General features: G+C 48.3%; 1 protein-coding gene across 5 annotated transcripts in view; it reads left to right on the top strand.

Annotated features, from left to right (window-relative positions):
• BAHCC1 (BAH domain and coiled-coil containing 1) overlaps nt 1-20,577 on the top strand; it is a 411,074-nt gene that overhangs the window by 369,500 nt on the left and 20,997 nt on the right. For all 5 annotated transcript variants that reach the window (XM_085617382.1, XM_085617383.1, XM_085617381.1 and 2 more), the window contains 3 exons: nt 7,540-7,654; nt 15,191-15,266; nt 16,505-16,613. In XM_085617382.1, coding sequence (XP_085473508.1) covers nt 7,540-7,654; nt 15,191-15,266; nt 16,505-16,613 — 300 coding nt within the window. The remainder of the gene's footprint in view (nt 1-7,539; nt 7,655-15,190; nt 15,267-16,504; nt 16,614-20,577) is intronic.

Raw genomic sequence — 20,577 nt, 5'->3', positions numbered from 1 at the left:
CGGGAACAAGTAGGGTTATGAAGTACCCCAAGGAGCACAGATTTTCATAAACCTGTAACCAGGGTTGGACTGGCCGTAGCGGGCATCGTGTGTTTCCCCGGGAGGCTGGAAGGGTGGGGGCCAGTTTGCAGTGGTGGGGGCCAGTTTAGGGGGAGGTTTTCCAGCCGTACTGCAATATCGGCACCCTGTAACAAAAGCAACAGTGCTTCACACTTGCTACCCACCTACCTCCTAGGGGGGCTGGTCTGACAAAATTGCCAAGGCTGCTTTGGGTTTCCAGTCCGGCCGTGCCTGTAGCTATCCTTGCAGAAGTTGCTTATGATAGCATTGAACCACTGCTTCTTTTCTTCCATTTTGGGAGAGCACGGCTGTTCCTGTCTATCCCTACATTTGACTTAAGACAATGTGGATGCTACCTAGAGGGTAACATTGAGTCATTTTGCAGCATGAATCTTTTTGGATTCACTAGCTGTGCATTATTCCGCCATCTAGTGGTTGGGTCCGGAATTGTTTGTTTTTTTCTTCGTGGCCCAGGTGGGCATCGACATACCACCATTTGATGTCTTTCTTGACGTCGACGTGCTTCCTCCGGAAGCTCCCACCTTTGGTCGCCATCTTCAGATTCTTTTTTCTGCCGTTGGGTTTGGATCGTTACCGAAGAGTTCCAGAGATTTGGAGAGAGAATCGATGAAAAAAGCAGAAAATCAGCAAAAATCACATATTTCAACTCACCCGACTACAGGTCAGGTAACCGGGACGACAAAGGAGAAGGTTTTCACCCGAAATCTCGACGTCCAACGGAAAATGCACACACTGGGGGCTCCCTGAGCACGGAGATGGACAAAATACCTTTCAACACCCAAGGACAAGCAGCCCAGCGGATCCTTCAAAAAGGACTCCCAGAAGGCAAAAATCCAGGAAAAATCAAGGTCGTCGAAGGCTGCCCTCGAAAAGGACACCGTGACGCAGAGAAAAGAAGGGTCAACAACGACTTCGACGACCAAGAAGCGTAGAGTTCAAACCTTCGACACCGAACAAGCTGCCGAGATGTAGAGGAAGAAAAGGAGGCTCGAGGCCGAAATGGTGAGCATCCTGCAACGGAAAAAGGAATTTGACGAAAGGATGAGCCAGTACACCATCCTGCCGAAGCCCGCGGCCGAGGTCGAAGGGGGCGATGAAGATCCTGAGCCGCCGAAAACGCCCGAACCGGTCGAGGAAAAGGAGGAAGAGGCCCTGTATTACTTTGAGGGCAAAGGCGAGGAGGATTAGCTAACCTACTAGGACTCGACGTCCTCAGAGGCGCAAGACTTTGAGTGGCATGACCTCGACGCCCAAAAACCGGAAGAAGGAGTAGACACATACCCTTCGAGGCTTTCACCGCTGGACGATATAGGGGTCTTTAATATAATGGTTAAAAAGGCTGCAGAGACATATGGAGTGAAGTTGGAGGAGAAGCCCAAAGTGTGTTTTCTCCAGGAAACTCTGCTACCTACACAAACAAGGAGTCAGTTCCTGCCCATGTTCCTTAGTGTGCTGGACCAAGGCAGGGTGGACTATGCAACCCCTTCCTTTGTGTCGAAGCAGTTTGAGAGTCATACATGTGTAATATTAGGGCCAGAGGCATATATTGTTCACTTTAATTGCCAAAACGAATTGTTCTCTTTTACCAAGTAGTGCATAAAAGACTTAAAAGCCCTTCTCACAGAAGGGCAGTAACAGTTAACCCTCCAGAAAGCAGCAGGAGCGTCATCTCCCCCCTAATTGTAGTTGCCATCGAAGGAAGTACTGTTGCCATGCATCAGCCTGGTGTTGGTAATTGCTCAGAGAAGAAATCATCTGATAAAGTTACACTTATGTGGGAAAACCCATCACCACTGCTTTTGCATGGGTTTACATTACTAACCCTGCATTAATCAAATTGATTTTTATTTAAAAGTAGTATCCAACGCACCATACAATACAATTGATCTGTGGGTGGACTCACTGATACTTAACAAGAGCCCTAAAAGGGTAAATGTTTCTTCTACAACTGTACCACCCCCCAATCAAGCAAAGCAAGATGCCGAGGGTGGTGGGGAGGAAGATGGAAAGAGCAGTGGAAGCACAATGGTGGATTGCAAATTCAAGTGCCCTGGTCATCAGAAATCCACTTTAATAGTGGGCTGATATCGAAGAGGTCATCCAAACTAGGAGTTTGAGAATAGGGTGAAATCAGTCATTCAAGAAGTACCTTCAAAGACCTTCTCAAATCTTCTTCCAATGCTGCAGACACAGCAGGCATGCAGCTGTGTATAAATGCTATTTAAAAAAAAAACACACCTGGCTCCGAATATCAGGATTTAAACCTGAGGTACAAGCTAATGCCATAAACACTTATTTGGTTCTGCTGTAGATGAGTTGCTATAGCAGATAAGAAGCATAGTGACATGGGACTTTCAAACTACATTGTCTTTCAGAAAGTGAGCATCAAGCAACAGAAGAGACACAGGATGTCCATCCTTCCAACAACAATTTCATAGCAGTCAGGCTTCAGGCTCACAGTTGCCAAACTTACAATGGCAACCACCAGGACAAACAAGATCGTACTTTTCGAGCTAGACCAAGAGGAATCTCAAAGGACTCCAAAGGACCAGTTAAATGACTCTCATACAAGCCAAACCCCAGCATCCATGACCTGTTAAGGCAAACCAGGAGGTTTTCTACATGAATGGCAAAGGATAACCCGAACCTGCTACATAATCGATGAACAGCAAATGAAGTCATAAGAGATCCATACTGTAGAAGAAACAATAGACAATAGTTTTGAAGCATGGTGTCCTTCTAGATTTGTATGTCTCCTGCCCAACTCCCCAGTTAAGGAGGGAGTGTCTCAAATAGAAGATCTAAATAATGAAGCTGAATAGGCAACAGATAATGAAGTTAAAACGATTACAAAAATCTGAAGATGGAAACTATGAACTGGAGTATTCGGGGCTTACACTCGACGTCATAAGTGGTGACTCCTTCTCAGGTTGACACCAACAGAAACAAGCATTTGCAATGCAATAGGTCTCGCATTTGCGAGAGTTTGAGCTATTGGCATTGTAATTGACAATGCCTTTTATTTACGTGTTGGTTTTTAAAACATAAATAAAAGGCATTGTAATTTACCATGCCAATAGCTTAGATTCTCGCAAATGCAAGACCTATTGCATTGAAAATGCTTGTTTAGGCCTTGTGCCCTTGCCTGCAACATCCAAACTTAATCTTTCTCCCTTTTTCCAAGTTTATAGCCTCGATTTCGAGCGTCTGTGTCCCACCCCATGGTCTATGAAGCCTTCATGATTGTGGAACCTCGTGCCAAGCTGGCGTGTGCCCTTCGCCCCTTCCTCTCCGCCTCCAGTGCGAAGAGCGCAGACGGTGTCACGGATAACTTCACACGCGCTGCAGACAGTGTGATGAGCATCCTCCAGTCACGTCGCGTTAAGAATGCCTACTCCGCTGCACACCCTCTATTCTGTGGCACTGCAGACGGGTTCATACACATCCTTCCACGTGTTCCAGTGCACAGAGCACCACAGATAGCCTTATCAGTACATCACCAGGGCACACACAGCCTCGGTTGCCAGCTGTCTCCTACATGAGTGGTAGCTCACACAGCATCATAAACATGTCATATCAGTGGGTCATTGCGCACAGCAGCACAGCACTGATCCTCCCAGCTGAAAACACCTATCCACAAACGTGCTCCCACTTCCAGGGCAGTGTCCTGGCGTGGGTACGGGGTACAATGAAACCTGGGGTCTGAAATGGCATTTCCGAATCTTAAGATAGTTCAGTTCGTGGTGTGCACGCCACAAACCACATCACTACAAACAAACACAGGTGCACCCGTCTCTCCTGTGCACTCCCGCCTCCACCTGGCACACAGCTCCTGCCTGGTCCCCAGCTTTACACGCGCTGCCTCAATGCCACAACTCCCCGGCGACCATAGAGCTCTGCGTGTCTGTCCAGCCCTGTGGAGCGATGGTGTTTGCCCGGCCCTTCTGGACTTGCAAAGCACATCGAAAAATCTTCAAATCTGCCCAGAAGCTTCAGCCCGACAGATGACTGATTCTGCCCAACCTTACCGGCCCTTCGCTAGCTTGACATTCGCCAGATCTGCCCAGTCGTGCTAGTCATTCAGTGCTGAGCACGTGATTGACTCTGCCCAACTCTTCTGGCCTTCCGTAGTTTGCTGTGCACCTGACCTGTCCTCCCTTACCTGCCTTTCAGAGGCATGTCGAAAAGCCTTTAGATTCCATCGGGTCTGATTGCTTTAATCTCCTGTTTGACACCCTCTTGCAGAATGTCTCGTACACATGTGGTGGAATGAAGCTCACCAGGTGTGAGTTCCAATTTCAATGAAACCCCAGGAGTTCTCGGCAGTGACACCGCTCCGACCTTCTTCTGTCCTCTCACACAGCTGTGGTGCGGCAGATACGAGGCAGAGCACCGAGGCAGCCAGTGGCGTAACGAAAGTTCAAGGGGCCCCCCCTGCAATATACACGGAGGGGCCCCCGGGGTCTTCAAATGCTGGTTTAAAAGGCTCCAGCCCACCCCGGGAAATAAAAGGCAGATTATAACATAAATGACCTGTGCGGCGCCGTTGCCCCTATCAATGACGTTTGCAACAGCCTCCTCGATTTAATATCTGAGCAGTGGTGAGTCACAGATCGTGTCAGGCACCACGCTTGCCTGCTGGAAAGTCAAAGTGATGTTTTACTATGCGCTGATTGAGGAAGTAGATGCGTGCGTGTTAATGTACTGTCCCTATTTAGGGTAGATACCTTCGTCTCACCGTGCCTCAGTCATGGGACAGAACAAGTTGATCTCATCCAAAGATCGGTGTTTAGATGCGTGAGGAGCGGAAGCGGAGCTCTCCACGCGCACTTGGAAAGCCCGCTCTGCACGCGCTGACCAGGGCGAGCTCAGGAGGGGCGGTCACCCTTCACAGGCTGAGTCACCCTGGCCGGAAAGTGCAAGTCACTTCCAGGGTCGGGCCGGAGGGGTGCACCGGCAAATAGTGACTGTTACCCCCCACACCAGCTGTAGTAAAGCCTGCTCCCTCATCACTGTCCCTCTCCGAGGCGTATGTAGTATGCATGGCGGGCAGCCCCTCAGACCTCCTCACACTGCCATAGCGGGAAGTGGAGGACGTGTGGAGTAGGGGCGGCGGCCGGAGGGCTGGGCTGCTCTCACCTGGCAGGTGCCCCCCCTCATCCCCCTCTCTATGCGGGATCATCGTGGTCTGCGCGGGAACTCACCTCACCGGACTGGAGGAGGGGGTCCCCTCAGACGCTCCTTATATGGCTGGGCCTGTCTCACCTGGGCCGGCTCCAGACGCGCCTTGTAAGGTCATCCACCTGCGGCCAGTCCTGGGGCTCCCCCCGGCCCAGAGCCTAATATGGAGAGATAGGGAAGACATTCTTGCCGGTGCGCCGCGGGGGAGAGAGTGCCCGGGCTGTCTAAAGACCTTCTGGGAGCACTGCCCGGTCGAGCTGGAGAGCTAACAACGCCCCCCATGCACCGCCCAGCCAGAGCTAGAAAGTAGCTGCCTAAGGTAAGACAGGTGTCAGCGGGACCCGCGGAGGAGGAATGGGGTTCATGCCACTGGGAAAAAACATAATAATTTACATATTTAAAAGAAGGGAGGTTAGAAACAAGCGCTTGCCATGACGTATTTGCTCAGCTTTCTTGCCTGCTAAAAGGTTTCTTGTCTTTATGGGGCAATGTGTTTGGCCCCGTAAAGATAAGAAACCTTTTGCGACGAACGCAAAGCAGGTGAGGCCGTCCAAATGGGACGAACGAAAAAGCCGAGCGAATACATCACAAGGAGCTCTTTTCCAATGGCTGGCTACCGTTTAGCATAAACGGTGACGCCAGCCAATGGAAAAGAGGGGCGGGGCTTAATGCCCCTTAGAAAATACTTCATATCATTAAATCTCACCATCGAGACTGCGCATGCGCGCAGCCAACGCCAGGCGAGACCTAAAAACAATAGGGTACTTTTCTGATCCATCACTACATGGGAGAGTAATGCGCATCATGTGGTTCTAGAAGAGCTCCAAGGTGCGATACTATTATTACAGATAAGTAACTTGTTCTGTATGCAGTATTGCCTTCAAAACTGTGTATGTCAGCCCTTCTGGCTGTGTCTGATATTTCCTGTCCAGCAGTCTGTGTGTGTCTGTTTGGCTGCCTGTTTTGGCATCTGATTATGACAATCTTGGCGAGTTTGTGCCTGCCAGCATTTTACCAGATGTTTGTGTGCCTGTCTAGCAATCCTATTTTTGTTTGAGTGTGTGTGTGTCTGCATGTGCAAAGTGCATCTGTCTGAATCCCTGCCTGTGTGTCTATCTCTTTACCTCTGTGTCTGTTGATGTGTGTCTATTTGTTTGTGTGTCTGATTCAACCTGGCTTTTTCTGCGCTTGTCTATGTCCAGGTGTCTGTGTGCTTGGTTTGCATCTTAGGTGTGTCCAGTTCTCTGTGTGCCATTGTCATCAGGCTGTTTTTTGTGTGTCTGTTATATTTTTCTTTTCAGCTGCTTGTTCGTCTGTTGGTGCATGTCGATCTGTAGTGTATGTTGATCTGAAAATGTGTCTTTCTTCATCAACAGTTTGTTTGCGTGTATGTCAGCAGCCATATGACTGTATTTGCCTGCCCATCTACCTTTCTCTGTCCAGCTATCTGCCTTCACATGTCTGTTTATGAGATTCCCACCCCCCATCCCTTCCTGATGCACCTATTTGTTTATATCTGTCCAGTGGTTGTGTTCCTCTGTATCTGTCCAGTTGTTTCTGAGTATATGCCTCCACTCACCCTCGGTTCATCCCTCTGTCTGCAAAGCTCATGTCTCCAAATATCTATTTTACCTACGATCTGTGTTTCCATCACTCTCACTCATTGTTCTGCTTCTCTCTATGTCCCTGTTTACACCCTTCATATCTCACTGTTCTCATCATCTCTTCTTCCTTCCTCCTGTCATTCCTGTACTCCTTAACGCCCCTGCCGACTCATACCTATTTCACCACATCTCTCTCCCCTGTTTCTGTGCACTTTCCTTTCTTCATATATCCTTGCCTTCATCTTTCCATCCCTCCATTAAATCCCCGAGAAAGAGTTGTTTCCTCCTTCTGCCTACTGATCTCGCTTTCACTCACGACATCTCCATCCCTCTACAACTTGCTTCTCTGTAGCTCACTACCTAGTCATTCAACCACATCAACCTTCCTATAGCTCTGCCTAGTTCCTGGTTTCTATCAATCTATAGCCTCTTTGTTCCTCTAAGCATATCTCCAGTCCTGTCATCATTCCACCATATATCCCTCCATGAATCTATCTCTAGTCTCTTGCACTGGTACTACATGCACCAAACACGCTGTCTGCAGCTCTTGCCTCTCCACTAGACATCACTCCTTCTCTCCATAGCTCCATTTCCTTTACCTTCATGAGGACCACTTATATCTCTGTATTTGTTTTGTAAGTGCTATGTCTGACTCGGTCCTCCATTTTTGCAGCACCCATCTGCACCATCAGCCGAGAGGATCTGCGGGAAGGGCTGCATGTACTGATCCCCAAGGAAGACAGTCTGCTGTATGCCGGAAGCATTAAAACACTGCAGCCACCTGACATGTAAGAACCAACAAGCTCTTGCTAGTCTTTCCCCTCTGTCTATGCATATCTACACTCCCAACATATAGTGTGCCATTTGCTTATCCCAACTATGCCCCTTATATGCCTGGAACAGCTTTTTTGCCTTCCCTCTCTTTGTGCTCAAAACATTAAATGTTTTTCCACCATTGGGTCTGAAAGCAATGAAGGAGCTCCGAAGGTTTTTGAAGAAAACTCGAAAATTGTACAGAGAATAATCATCGAATTGCCGAAGACCGTGAAAAAGAATGTGACAAGGGAGAAGGGGACCCTTTCCTCTCCCCTCTGACAGGGTACCCCACCGGTTCCAACCACGTGGTCGGAGAATGAGGCAAGGTAGAGAACATGGAAAATACGCCCTTTAAATTCTGCCCAAAATGCCACCACATATTTGTGCAGAGAGACCCCACAAAGTCTGCACCCTCTGTCTCCCAAAGGACCACCATAACGAGGACTGCGAGGCCTGCACTGCTTTTGTAACAAAGACCTTGAATGTACGGTGAAGACAGAAGCTGGAACATCACACCACAATGGCCAGCATTTAGAACCCATGATTGCTTTAAGACCTGGGACTATCCAGCGAAGATGACAACAACGTCGAAGAGGCTGAGATGGAAAACAGAGGATCAGATGTTGAACTCCTTCGAGACTGATGCCGAAAAGAGGCATGTGCAAAAACAACAATTGATGGACAGAATGCAGAACAATGTCATACATTCACCCCAGTACAGAGATCTGGGCCTAAATCCATCGTTTTTTTGCTCACCGTGCCATTCCAGTTTGAACCCAGCCATATGCAAATCAGTCTTGACCCTGTGCCTCATGGGAACAGTCCAGCCCGAACTGCCAAGCCAGGTCCTCCCTGGACTGGAAACAAGCATCCTAGGACCGGTTTCGGGGTTTCACCCCTCTTCAGCCAGGATAGCTTGATTCCAGTGGCATGGAGAGCACGGGACTCACGTCTGAGCATACCCGTCCCACTCGGGGTGACAAATGCAAAAACAACAATTGATGGACAGAATGCAGAACAATGTCATACATTCACCCCAGTACAGAGATCTGGGCCTAAATCCATCGTTTTTTTGCTCACCGTGCCATTCCAGTTTGAACCCAGCCATATGCAAATCAGTCTTGACCCTGTGCCTCATGGGAACAGTCCAGCCCGAACTGCCAAGCCAGGTCCTCCCTGGACTGGAAACAAGCATCCTAGGACCGGTTTCGGGGTTTCACCCCTCTTCAGCCAGGATAGCTTGATTCCAGTGGCATGGAGAGCACGGGACTCACGTCTGAGCATACCCGTCCCACTCGGGGTGACAAATGCAAAAACAACAATTGATGGACAGAATGCAGAACAATGTCATACATTCACCCCAGTACAGAGATCTGGGCCTAAATCCATCTTTTTTTGCTCACCGTGCCATTCCAGTTTGAACCCAGCCATATGCAAATCAGTCTTGACCCTGTGCCTCATGGGAACAGTCCAGCCCGAACTGCCAAGCCAGGTCCTCCCTGGACTGGAAACAAGCATCCTAGGACCGGTTTCGGGGTTTCACCCCTCTTCAGCCAGGATAGCTTGATTCCAGTGGCATGGAGAGCACGGGACTCACGTCTGAGCATACCCGTCCCACTCGGGGTGACAAATGCAAAAACAACAATTGATGGACAGAATGCAGAACAATGTCATACATTCACCCCAGTACAGAGATCTGGGCCTAAATCCATCGTTTTTTTGCTCACGGTGCCATTCCAGTTTGAACCCAGCCATATGCAAATCAGTCTTGACCCTGTGCCTCATGGGAACAGTCCAGCCCGAACTGCCAAGCCAGGTCCTCCCTGGACTGGAAACAAGCATCCTAGGACCTGTTTCGGGGTTTCACCCCTCTTCAGCCAGGATAGCTTGATTCCAGTGGCATGGAGAGCACGGGACTCACGTCTGAGCATACCCGTCCCACTCGGGGTGACAAATGCAAAAACAACAATTGATGGACAGAATGCAGAACAATGTCATACATTCACCCCAGTACAGAGATCTGGGCCTAAATCGATTTAACCCAGATCTCTTGACTGGGGGAGAATGTCTGCATTGTCAGCATTCCGTCCATCATTTGTTTGTTGTAACGCTTTTCGCCCTAAGTGGGACGGGTATGCCCAGACGTGGGTCCCGTGCTCACTACGCCACTGGAGTCAAGCTATCCTGGCTGATGACGGCTGATAGCCAGAAACCGGTCCTAGGATGCTTGATTCCAGTCCAGGGAAGACCTGGCTTGGCAGTTCGGGCTGGACTGTTCCCATGAGGCACAGGGTCAAGACTGATTTGCATATGGCCATGTCTGAACTGGGGTGGCGTAGTGGGCAAAAGAACGATGGATTTAACCCAGATCTCTTGACTGGGGGAGAATGTCTGCATTGTCAGCATTCCGTCCATCATTTGTTTGTTGTAACGCTTTTCGCCCTAAGTGGGACGGGTATGCCCAGACGTGGGTCCCGTGCTCACTACGCCACTGGAGTCAAGCTATCCTGGCTGATGACGGCTGATAGCCAGAAACCGGTCCTAGGATGCTTGATTCCAGTCCAGGGAAGACATGGCTTGGCAGTTCGGGCTGGACTGTTCCCAAGAGGCACAGGGTCAAGACTGATTTGCATATGGCCATGTCTGAACTGGGGTGGCGTAGTGGGCAAAAGAACGATGGATTTAACCCAGATCTCTTGACTGGGGGAGAATGTCTGCATTGTCAGCATTCCGTCCATCATTTGTTTGTTGTAACGCTTTTCGCCCTAAGTGGGGCGGGTATGCCCAGACGTGGGTCCCGGGCTCACTACGCCACTGGAGTCAAGCTATCCTGGCTGATGACGGCTGATAGCCAGAAACCGGTCCTAGGATGCTTGATTCCAGTCCAGGGAAGACATGGCTTGGCAGTTCGGGCTGGACTGTTCCCAAGAGGCACAGGGTCAAGACTGATTTGCATATGGCCATGTCTGAACTGGGGTGGCGTAGTGGGCAAAAGAACGATGGATTTAACCCAGATCTCTTGACTGGGGGAGAATGTCTGCATTGTCAGCATTCCGTCCATCATTTGTTTGTTGTAACGCTTTTCGCCCTAAGTGGGACGGGTATGCCCAGACGTGGGTCCCGTGCTCACTACGCCACTGGAGTCAAGCTATCCTGGCTGATGACGGCTGATAGCCAGAAACCGGTCCTAGGATGCTTGATTCCAGTCCAGGGAAGACATGGCTTGGCAGTTCGGGCTGGACTGTTCCCAAGAGGCACAGGGTCAAGACTGATTTGCATATGGCCATGTCTGAACTGGGGTGGCGTAGTGGGCAAAAGAACGATGGATTTAACCCAGATCTCTTGACTGGGGGAGAATGTCTGCATTGTCAGCATTCCGTCCATCATTTGTTTGTTGTAACGCCGAAAAGAGGCAGGCGGAAAAGAAAGGGCCAAAGGACACAGAAAAGAAGACCCAAAAGGTAACAAAACTACCGAAAGACCCTGAGCCTGAATCCTCGGACAAGAAGTCCCACAAGGCAGCCTCTGCGTTGAAGAAAACATTGACCGAAGGTCAGCCAAGAGCGAAGTAAACCCACGGATCCCAGCCAAGGAATACCAATGCTGGCAAAACACCGAAAGACTCAACAATCCCATCAGATCAAGAGGGCGTGAAGGAAAATGTCAAACCTTCAGAGACGACTGAGCCGCCGATGCCGAAGAAAAGACCTTCATCAATGCTTGATTCCGAAAAGGCGTAAGAGGTCAAAAGGAAGAAGCGAAGACTGGAAGCAGAAATGGCAGCACTTCTTCAATGAAAAAGGCAGTTTGACAATTCCTTACGGGAATTTCAAATCCCAACAAAACTTTCAACAGCCCTCGACGCCGAAGAGGAGGACTCTTTCTTGGAGGCTCCGCCAACACCACAGCTCCAGGAAGAGGAACCCGAGGAAGAGTTCTTTGAACGTGAGGAAGTTGAAGGTGCAGGAGTGTTTGACGATGAGTCATGGAAAAAGGGTTCGAAAACTACCCCTCAAGGCCATTGCTGCCAGATGACCTCACCATGTATAACAGCCTGATCAGGAAGGCCAAGGCAGTCATGCAAGAAGGCCGAAATGTTGCATACACATGCCTGAAGTCAGGACCAAGGGACTTTACAAAGTGCCTCGCAGTAGTCGTAGCATATCTAAGGAAAGCAATACACTTATATCCATACCTAGACAACTGGCTAGTAAAGGCGAAATCAAAACAAAAATGTCAGACACATTCAAACAGTAATCAAAACCTTAGAATGACTGGGTTTCTCCATAAACTACGAAAAATCGTCACCACAACTGGAACAGGAAAAAGGGTTCCTGAGGTGACCCTGAATTCAAGTACAGCACGAGCATACCCTATCCATAGGAGGGTAAAGTCACCTATTCCAGAAAGGGCAGTCTCTGACTGTAAGGACAGTCATGAAAAAACAATGGGTATGATGGCATCATGCATACCATTAATTACACATGCAAGATTACACATGCAACCTTCCCAGGAATAGATGTGCAACAATTGGTAACAATCCACCATGAGTTGGGAGGATCTAGTGGTTGTCACAGCAAAGGTACAAAATGGAAGCACAATGGTGGAAATCCAAAAATGTGACATTAGGGAGACCATTCCAGGCAACAACTCCCAACGGTGTTCATCACAACAGATGCATCCGACAAGGATTAGGGAGCACACACAGGCAACCTGAAGGTGCGTGGACAATGGAACAGCACAGAGGTGTTGAAACATGTACACTACTTGGAAATAAAAACTCTTCTCCTAGAACTGAAGGCAACCCAGACACACATCACAGTTCAAACTGTATTAATACAAACAGACAACTCAACAACGGTGGTTTATCTCAACAAACAGGGAGGAACAAAATCATTCACCATGAGAAAATTAGCCCAGGAGATATGGCAATAGGCAATACTAAGGAATATCAGACTGCGAACAGTCCACTTACCAGGAAAGGAAAACACAAAGGTGAGACTAAGCAGGAAAGAAAGCAGCTCCCATGAATGGGAACTGAAACATCAGACAATAGAGAAATTATTCAGAGTCTGGAGGAGACCAGACGTAGATGTGTTCGCAACAGCAAAGAACGCAAAATGCCAACACTGTGACAACCAGGAACGCTTCCCATAGCACTACAATGGGCCAGACAAACTTGGTATTAGGACCTACTAGAGATGTCCAGAGATCTGTTATCAATGTAAGAGGGGAGAGTATACCAATCAGAACCAGCAACACTCAGCCTAGCAGCCTGGCTCCTGAATACTAATCGTTTGGACACCTCCAGCTGCTGCCCAGACCAATGGAAATACTTAAGCAGGCACGGAGAGTAACTACACGCAAATGCTATGCAGCAAAATGGAAAAGATACATTCACTGGTGCACAAATAACAGATATATGCAGGAAAGGACAAAACAGGAAACGGTGTTAATGTATCTTACTCATCTGCTAGATAGCGGACTGGCACATTCATCCTAAAAGGTAAACTGGCAGCAATAGTAGCGTACACTAGGGGCACGTCATTTAACAGCTACTTCACATATACAGTGATGAAAAGATTTCTAGAAGGGGGAAAAAAGAGTTGCTCCTACAAGATCATTTCCAGCACCATTGTGGAACCTGAATACTGTGCTGATGCATTTAATGACAACACCCTTGGGACCTATGCATACGACAGATCTAAAATCACTAAAGCTCAAGACAGTGTTTCTAATTGCAATTAAATCGCTATGCAGGGTAAGCAAACTGCAGGCTCCAAAAATACAGGAACCATACCATCAAATACACAAGGACAAGGTGGTTCTCAGAACTAACCCACAGTTCCTGCCAAAAGTGAAAACAGACAGAAAGAGCTCCACACACATTGGATGTAAGGAGGGCCATAATATACTACCTGGAAGAAACTAAAAGGTTTTGTGAGGGAAACCAGTTGTTTGGCTCCTTAGCAAGAGCAACCAAGGGTATTCCTGCGACCAAGGGGACAATTTCGAGATGGATTGTAGAAACAATGCAACTTGCTATTCCAAGGCAGGAATAGCACTGCCCGCACGTCCAAGAGCGCATTCAACACAGAAGAAGGATGCAACACTTGCCTTCCTGACAAATTGACAATGGATGCAATCTACGCAGCAGCAACATGGGCACCAACACACACACCTTTGCAAAGCATGATTGTGTGCACATTCAAATGAACAAAGAAGCACAGGTGGGACAAAAGGTACTACAACACCTGTTTGCTAATACTTCCTTATTTCATCCCAACCAGCCCATAAGAAGGGATACCGATATGTAATGTCATGCACAGCATGTTAAATTCAGAAAAGGATTACCAGTAGGAGTAGTTTTGCAGCTTGAAGAGTTTTCTGGATTCAGATGCTGTGCATTATTCTGCCATCTAGTGGTTGGGTCCAGAATTGTCTTTTCTTTCTCTCTTTTGGGCACCACCATTTGGTGGTATGTCTATCCCCTGTGTGACCTCAGATGGTGCCTGGGATGTTTCTGTGCATAGCTGCCATCTTTGGATTCTTTATCTCTTTCCTTTCTGGTGTGGTTACTGTCTGATCCTGCTTGTGTTACCTCCCATTTCTGGGGAGGAGGGTGGGTCACAGGTGAAGCTAGAAACATCTTCAAGCTGCAAAACTGCTCCTAGTGGTAAGTAAGCCATTTAGTTCCTCACTCCTTACTGTCTCTGTAGTCCTAATAATTTCTCAACTGGTAAGAATCTATTTGCTCAAACTCACCTTCCATACATGCCTAATCGTTCGTTTTGACATTTATAGAGCTGTATACTTGCCTTTCTCTCTTCAAACATGTAACCATGCTTCTAACTTGTAAGGAACCTCAATCTTGTCCTCCCCTGTGAATGTGGAACTACACTACTGGGCTAAGGCTAAGCCTATTTTATTTATATCATTTTTGTATAGCGGGAACATGACCCAAGCGGGCATCAGAGCGATTTACAAATGATTAATGTCAAAAGAGAGGGAGACACTTGCTTACCCTTCCTTTCTGAGAATGTATAACCTCTCGCCCAACTGATTCTTCCTCATTGCACACCTGACCACACCATCTGTTGCATATAGAGAGGTTCACTTCTCTGTTTGCTCCGTGCTAACATAACTATACACCCTTCCACAATTATAACTGTATTTCCACCAGGAAGAGAGTTGTTCGCAGGCATTTCGCTCTGTGCATATGACCCCAATGTATACTGAGCAGTTAGCTCACCCTTCCTCTCCGCACATGTATAACAGCATTCCAGACATGTGCGTAAATGATTATGCACCCTTCTCTGTGCTTGAGTAGCCACTCTACTCCCCTACCCCCCCCCCCCCGTAACTTATATATGTCGATTGAAAGTCACAAGCAGATGAGCTAATCACAGCGGTGTTCTACATAAGCAGCATCTGTCTTTGTAAAGTCATGCTGTCTTTATAAAATTTATAGTAAGTTGACCAGTTTTATGCTTCTTGACCCTATTCAGTTACAGCATTGTTATCGAGGGGGAACGTGGAAATCGACAGAGGATCTATTCACTAGAGCAGCTTCTGCAGGAGGCGGTAAGTTCTATTAATTTTTTCCTATGGTGGGAAGAAGTAAAGCTGGCCACGTATGATGGTTGCATTAGGGTAGTTCTGTATGTTAGTGTTAAAATTGCAGCCATGCTACCCTAAGTCCACTGCCAGTGGGACGTGATCATATCTTGAGGTTTGGTAGTTTATAGTTTATAGTTACAACAGGTGAAACATGTGGGTCCAGTGGGGGGACAAAGTACCCTGTGTTCCCCAGTCGGTCAACAAAATTTAGCACAATATTCCTGTGTTGACATTATACAGTTCAGTCCGTAACTGGCCTTCTGCCATGGTCATGAGAACCTGACTACCGATTCCCAGTAGACCCCGTCAGATGAATCACAAAGCTATGGAAAGAACTAGCCATCTGCATTCTGAAACCTTGAGAGATTTTAGTGTGTCTCCTTCCACTGTTTAACTAGGGGGTTTGGGGACAGCAGTATTCACCGTCATATTTCCTAGTACCTGTGATTGCCCAGGGAACCTAAGAACAGGCCTCACACACTTATTGAAGAACAAGATTTATGGAATCTAATTCAAAATACATTCATTACCAACTTAAAGTGCCAGACATAACTAATATATTGTTCTAGATTGTCCAACACCTATATACTTATCATCCATTTGGATTTTGTTGTTTATGGCTTTAGAATGCCTCAAAATGACAATTTGATTATCATTTATGGGTTTCAGACCCCATATTTTGGTGGGAAGATGCATCCCCTTTAACCGGTCTTCGTCATTTCAATGGATTATGGGCTTCATCTAATGGGATACCCAGTCTCAGTGTTATCCCCTTCTCACCAGCCAAAAACTTTCTAAGAATGACAAAGCATTTTGATAATGAAAGTATCAAACCCGGCTTCTCCCCTCTGTCATTATGCTTGGTATAATTAGTTCTCTTCCGTGAAAAGTAAGTAAAGGTTGAACAGTGTATTGTAGTCTGGGCCACAGGTAAATTAATATTGCGGAGAGTGCCTAAAGAAATGTTCACATCGACAAAGCGTGCGTGCACACATACACACACACTCTCTCTTTCTTCTTCCCTTTGTCACTGAGTAGTAAAAGGAATTCAACAAAATGTATGGCCATGAAAAAAAGACTTTCCGAGATGTGCTGCAAAAGCTATGGCATTGCGCTTTTTGAGGAACATGTAACGGTATTCAGGGACTTCCGCTATCATGTGCAGAAGTCAGCACTTACCTCGCTCCTTCTCTTCTCCCCAGGTGCTTGACATCAAACCTCAGTCAGTCCGAGCTCTCCCGCGAGGCACCCGGGTGTGTGCCTACTGGAGCCAGAAGTCTCGCTGCCTGTACCCGGGGAATGTTGTGAGAGGTGAGTGCTGTGTTGCCTCTGCTTTCACCTGTCTAACTGCGGATAAGCCAGTAAATGATGACTGTGGGCAGCCTGAAACCAAAAGGAAACGAAATCCGAGTGATCTTAATGTTCACACCATATTCTGAAAACTCTGTGCACCTTCAAAATGTGGGTTTCCTGTAAGTACATGAATTGTATAGAAACATCATGTGTACCAGCAGGTACCTTGTTGGAGTTCATGAAAGCAGCACATAGGAAACATAAGAAACATTCTGCTCCGAAACAGGGACAATATTAGAAGCTTTCCAAGTCAAAACAGAGAAGATTATTGAAATATTCAGCTAATAAACAGAGGTCATAAGCAGAGCATTGTGGGGTATATGTTATAGTTAGCTCAGCTAACTATAACTACGGAATTTCACTGGTTTTGTGCGAGTGAAATATGAGCCTAACTATAACGTCCCTGTAACTTTGTTTTTTTGCAGTGAATTTCTAAGGTTTTTTTAATTCTATTTCGTAGCTATACTGTCCCTGTACCCTTTGGTTTTTTTAAGTGAATTTCTATGTTTTTTAAAATTTTATTTCCTAAATGTAACCGCTAACCTTTGACAGTGAGTGTGTGAGTGAGTGCATGAGTGTCTCTGTACGTCTGTGAGTGGGTCTGTCAGTGGGTGTGAATATCTGAGTAGGTCTGTGAGTAGGTGCATGAGTGTCTAAGTGGGTCTGTGAGTGGGTGCATGAGTGGGTCTGTGAGTGAGTACATGATTCTCTGAGTGGGTCTGTGAGTGAGTGCATGAGTCTCTGAGTAGGTCTGTGAGTGCATGAGTATCAGAGTGCATCTGTGACTGGATGCATGAGTGTCTGAGTCGGTCTGTAAGTTGGTGTGTGAGTCTCTGACTGGGTCTGTGACAGGGTGCATGAGTTTTTTTGAAGGTCTGTGAGTGGATGGATGAGGCTCTGAGTGGGTGAGTGAGTGAGAGGGTGTGTGAGTGCCTGAGTGGGTATTTGATTGGTTATGTGAGTCTCTGAGTGTCTGTGAGTGGGTGTGTGACACTCTGAGTGGATCTGTGAGTGGTTCCACGAGTTCTGAGTGGGTTTGTTAATAGGAACGAGTGTGAGTGGGTCTGCGAGTGGGTGGATGAGTGTCTGAGTGGGTCTTTGAGAGAGTGCAAGAGTCTCTGAGTGGGTCTGAGTAGGTGCATGAGTGTCTGAGTGGATCTGTGAGTGGGTGCGTGTGTCCCAGTGAGTTTGTGAATGGGTGTGTGAGTCTGTGGGTCTGCGAGCGGCTGAAGGAGTGGTTGAATGGATCTGTGGGTAGGTGCATTCGTATGTAAGTGTGTCTCTGAGTGGGTGTGTGAGCTCCTGCCAAGCTAAAGGAAACAGCTATGTCCTGGAAGTGGGCACCCCGGGACATAGCAGGAGCCAGCCTTGGGGAGGGGGTGGATGTCCCCAGGGCCATGTATGGCTCCAGGAGGGTGGTGCACTGCGCCGCTCCTTTGATTTTCAAGGGACTGCCCGGGAAGATGGCCCGGGGAGAACGGCCTGGGAAGGGGCTATGCAGCTCCCCTCCTTCTAAAAAAAAGAAAGCCTCAAAGAGTTAATGGTCCTAGGGGTGCAGGGGGTCCGCAAGGCCCCCCATTTAGTTGTTTTTAGCCCTGGGGAGGTGGTGGTCCCCAGGGCTGCGTGTGGGGGTCTGAGCTGCCCCTTGCCTTATTAAAATTAGGCCACAGGAGGTGTTGGCCCCTGGGGCTGAGACCAGCTTGGGAAGGGGGCTGTGCGGCCCCCGTCCTAAAAAAAAAGAAAGCCCCCAAGAGGTGGTGGTCCCAAGGGTGCGGGGGTCCGTGAGGGCCCCCCATTTCTGTGTATTTAGCCCTGGGGAGTTGGTGGTCCCCAGGGCTGGGAGGGGGTCTGAGCTGCCCCCTGCCTTATTAAAAATAATCCCCAGAGAGGTGGTGGTCTCCGGGGCATAATTAAGCCCAAGGAGGAGGGGGCCTCGAGGCCGAAACTTGATGTGCCACCTGTTGCCGGGCAGTAGCTGTAAACCGGTCAGAGGCGGTATCTGTCAGGCACCTTGCTTGCTGCTATGTATTAGCCAATTTAGGCCTCTGCTGCCAGTGTGTCAAAGCCTTTAAAAAGCGATTCTTCCGAGTATGCTGCACAAGTGAGTACCATTGACTTGGGTAACAATAAACATCTGTTAATCAGCGTCAAGATACCTACAGGTGAACGTGCGCTTTACAAAAAGATGTTAAGTGTTTGTCTTCAGCCAAGTCTCAACCTCCATATGCCATCTTCAGGGCTACAGCATCTGATGGAGTGCAGTCTTCCAAATTTACGCTAGTCTGCCCTGCTAATGTCACCAATATACGAATCCACTGAAACTGCATGGAGGGGGGCCGGGTCTGGATCCTCCAGCACACACGTTTTTCGTGAATCTAGGTACCAGCAAGTGACCTAAATCCAGGCGCGCAACACCCATTGGACTCAAAGGCCTCCAGCCTGCCCCCCCCCCCCCCTCGTGTGTGGCAGCCCGGGATGAGACACCTTCCCGGGCAAAAAAGCAGCCGCACCCGAACCCTTCACAGGTCTTTAAAAGACTATTTGCATGTTAATGAGGCCTCGCTGTTGTTTCACCCCTTCTAAGAGCCCCTGCAGCTCCACTCCACTCTGCCTATTGCTTAAAGTTCAGCCCCCCCCCCCCGAAATTTTTGCTCAGCCCCCCCCCCCCCCCCCCGAAATTTGGCTCTAGTTGCGCCTCTGCCTAAATCCCACCAGTCCCTTACTAGTAGGGACTGAGTCTTATCATTTAATGGAAGAGCCCATCCCGAGGATTGCTCACCTTGTGGAAAAGCGTAAAGGAATCCTCTCTGTCAGTTGCTGCTGGAGCCATTACAAATTCTCTTGCAAATGCACTAGGGTCTGTTCACTCTTCGCCCATATCTCCCTTTCCAGCTTCCAACCTGTGCCAAGGCCGAGAAAATGCTGGCGTTCAAGAAAATATCCTTCCGTTTCTCAGTTCACATCTAAGGAAGACAACACATGTGTGGAGGATTATTTTGTGTTTTATGTTTGTTGCCAGGCGCCTTGTGTGTTGGCGCGCATGCGCCCTCTCTCTGGCCGCAGATCAGAGCTCAGCTATGCCAGAAAAGGGACTAGTCCGTCTCCTGGTTTAATCCGGAGCAGGCCCCGGATGGCACTGTGCTGGGATCCGTCATACACTGCGCCAAGAGCCGTCCGTCATGTTTCATAAATGCCGCCCCTCTCCTGGTTCCAATCATTGCCGGCTCTAATGTCGCCTCTCTGTCGTTTTCTCTTTAATCTGCTCTTTTGTTTACGATTGTTCTTGAATTCCAATGTGTGGCTCTTGATGTATGTGTTAGTATTAAGGCTGTGATGGGTTTGGGAAAAATAGGCAGTAAATAGTAATGACACGTTTGAAAATCAGTTTTTAATCACTGCCGGGCTGGGACCCTGGGACCCAGTTAAAGCCCTGCATTCTCCTTGCTTCTAACCAAAGTTGAACCGGCTTGCCAGCACTCTGGCGTTTGTAGATGGCCTGCAACGTGTGGGCCCCTTTTTGGTCCACTGGGTCGTGACAGCACCAAAACAGTTCCATACACCGACCCTTCACTCCGACCGTTTTATAGTGCCAGGGTGCGCGACAAGCCAGTCCAACGTTGCGTCTAAACCCCTGGACAGGTAGAATGACTGAGATACACACGCGGGTACATTTGGGTATTTCAAGGAGAGTTGTCGCAATAGTGCAACAGTGTCGCGGCCTTTTCATCCTAGATTCTACTACAGGTGTCCAGGAAGGTGTTAAAATACGTGATGCCTTTCTCCTATGGAAGAAACGCGCTAGGGGCGCCTAGACGCGCGTCCGAGGCAGGGCCAGAGCCTGCCAACCCTTACTGTTAAATATGGCCTGCGGCGTGTCACGACTGTTTGCTTTGGCTCGGTATCTTCTGATTAGCGGCACATT

This window comes from Triturus cristatus, chromosome 7 (assembly GCF_964204655.1).
Source record: "Triturus cristatus chromosome 7, aTriCri1.1, whole genome shotgun sequence".
In the NCBI taxonomy this organism is placed as follows: Eukaryota; Metazoa; Chordata; class Amphibia; order Caudata; family Salamandridae; genus Triturus; species Triturus cristatus.
Note: the sequence above shows the minus strand (reverse complement) of the source record. Positions and strands in the feature narration are given on the sequence as shown.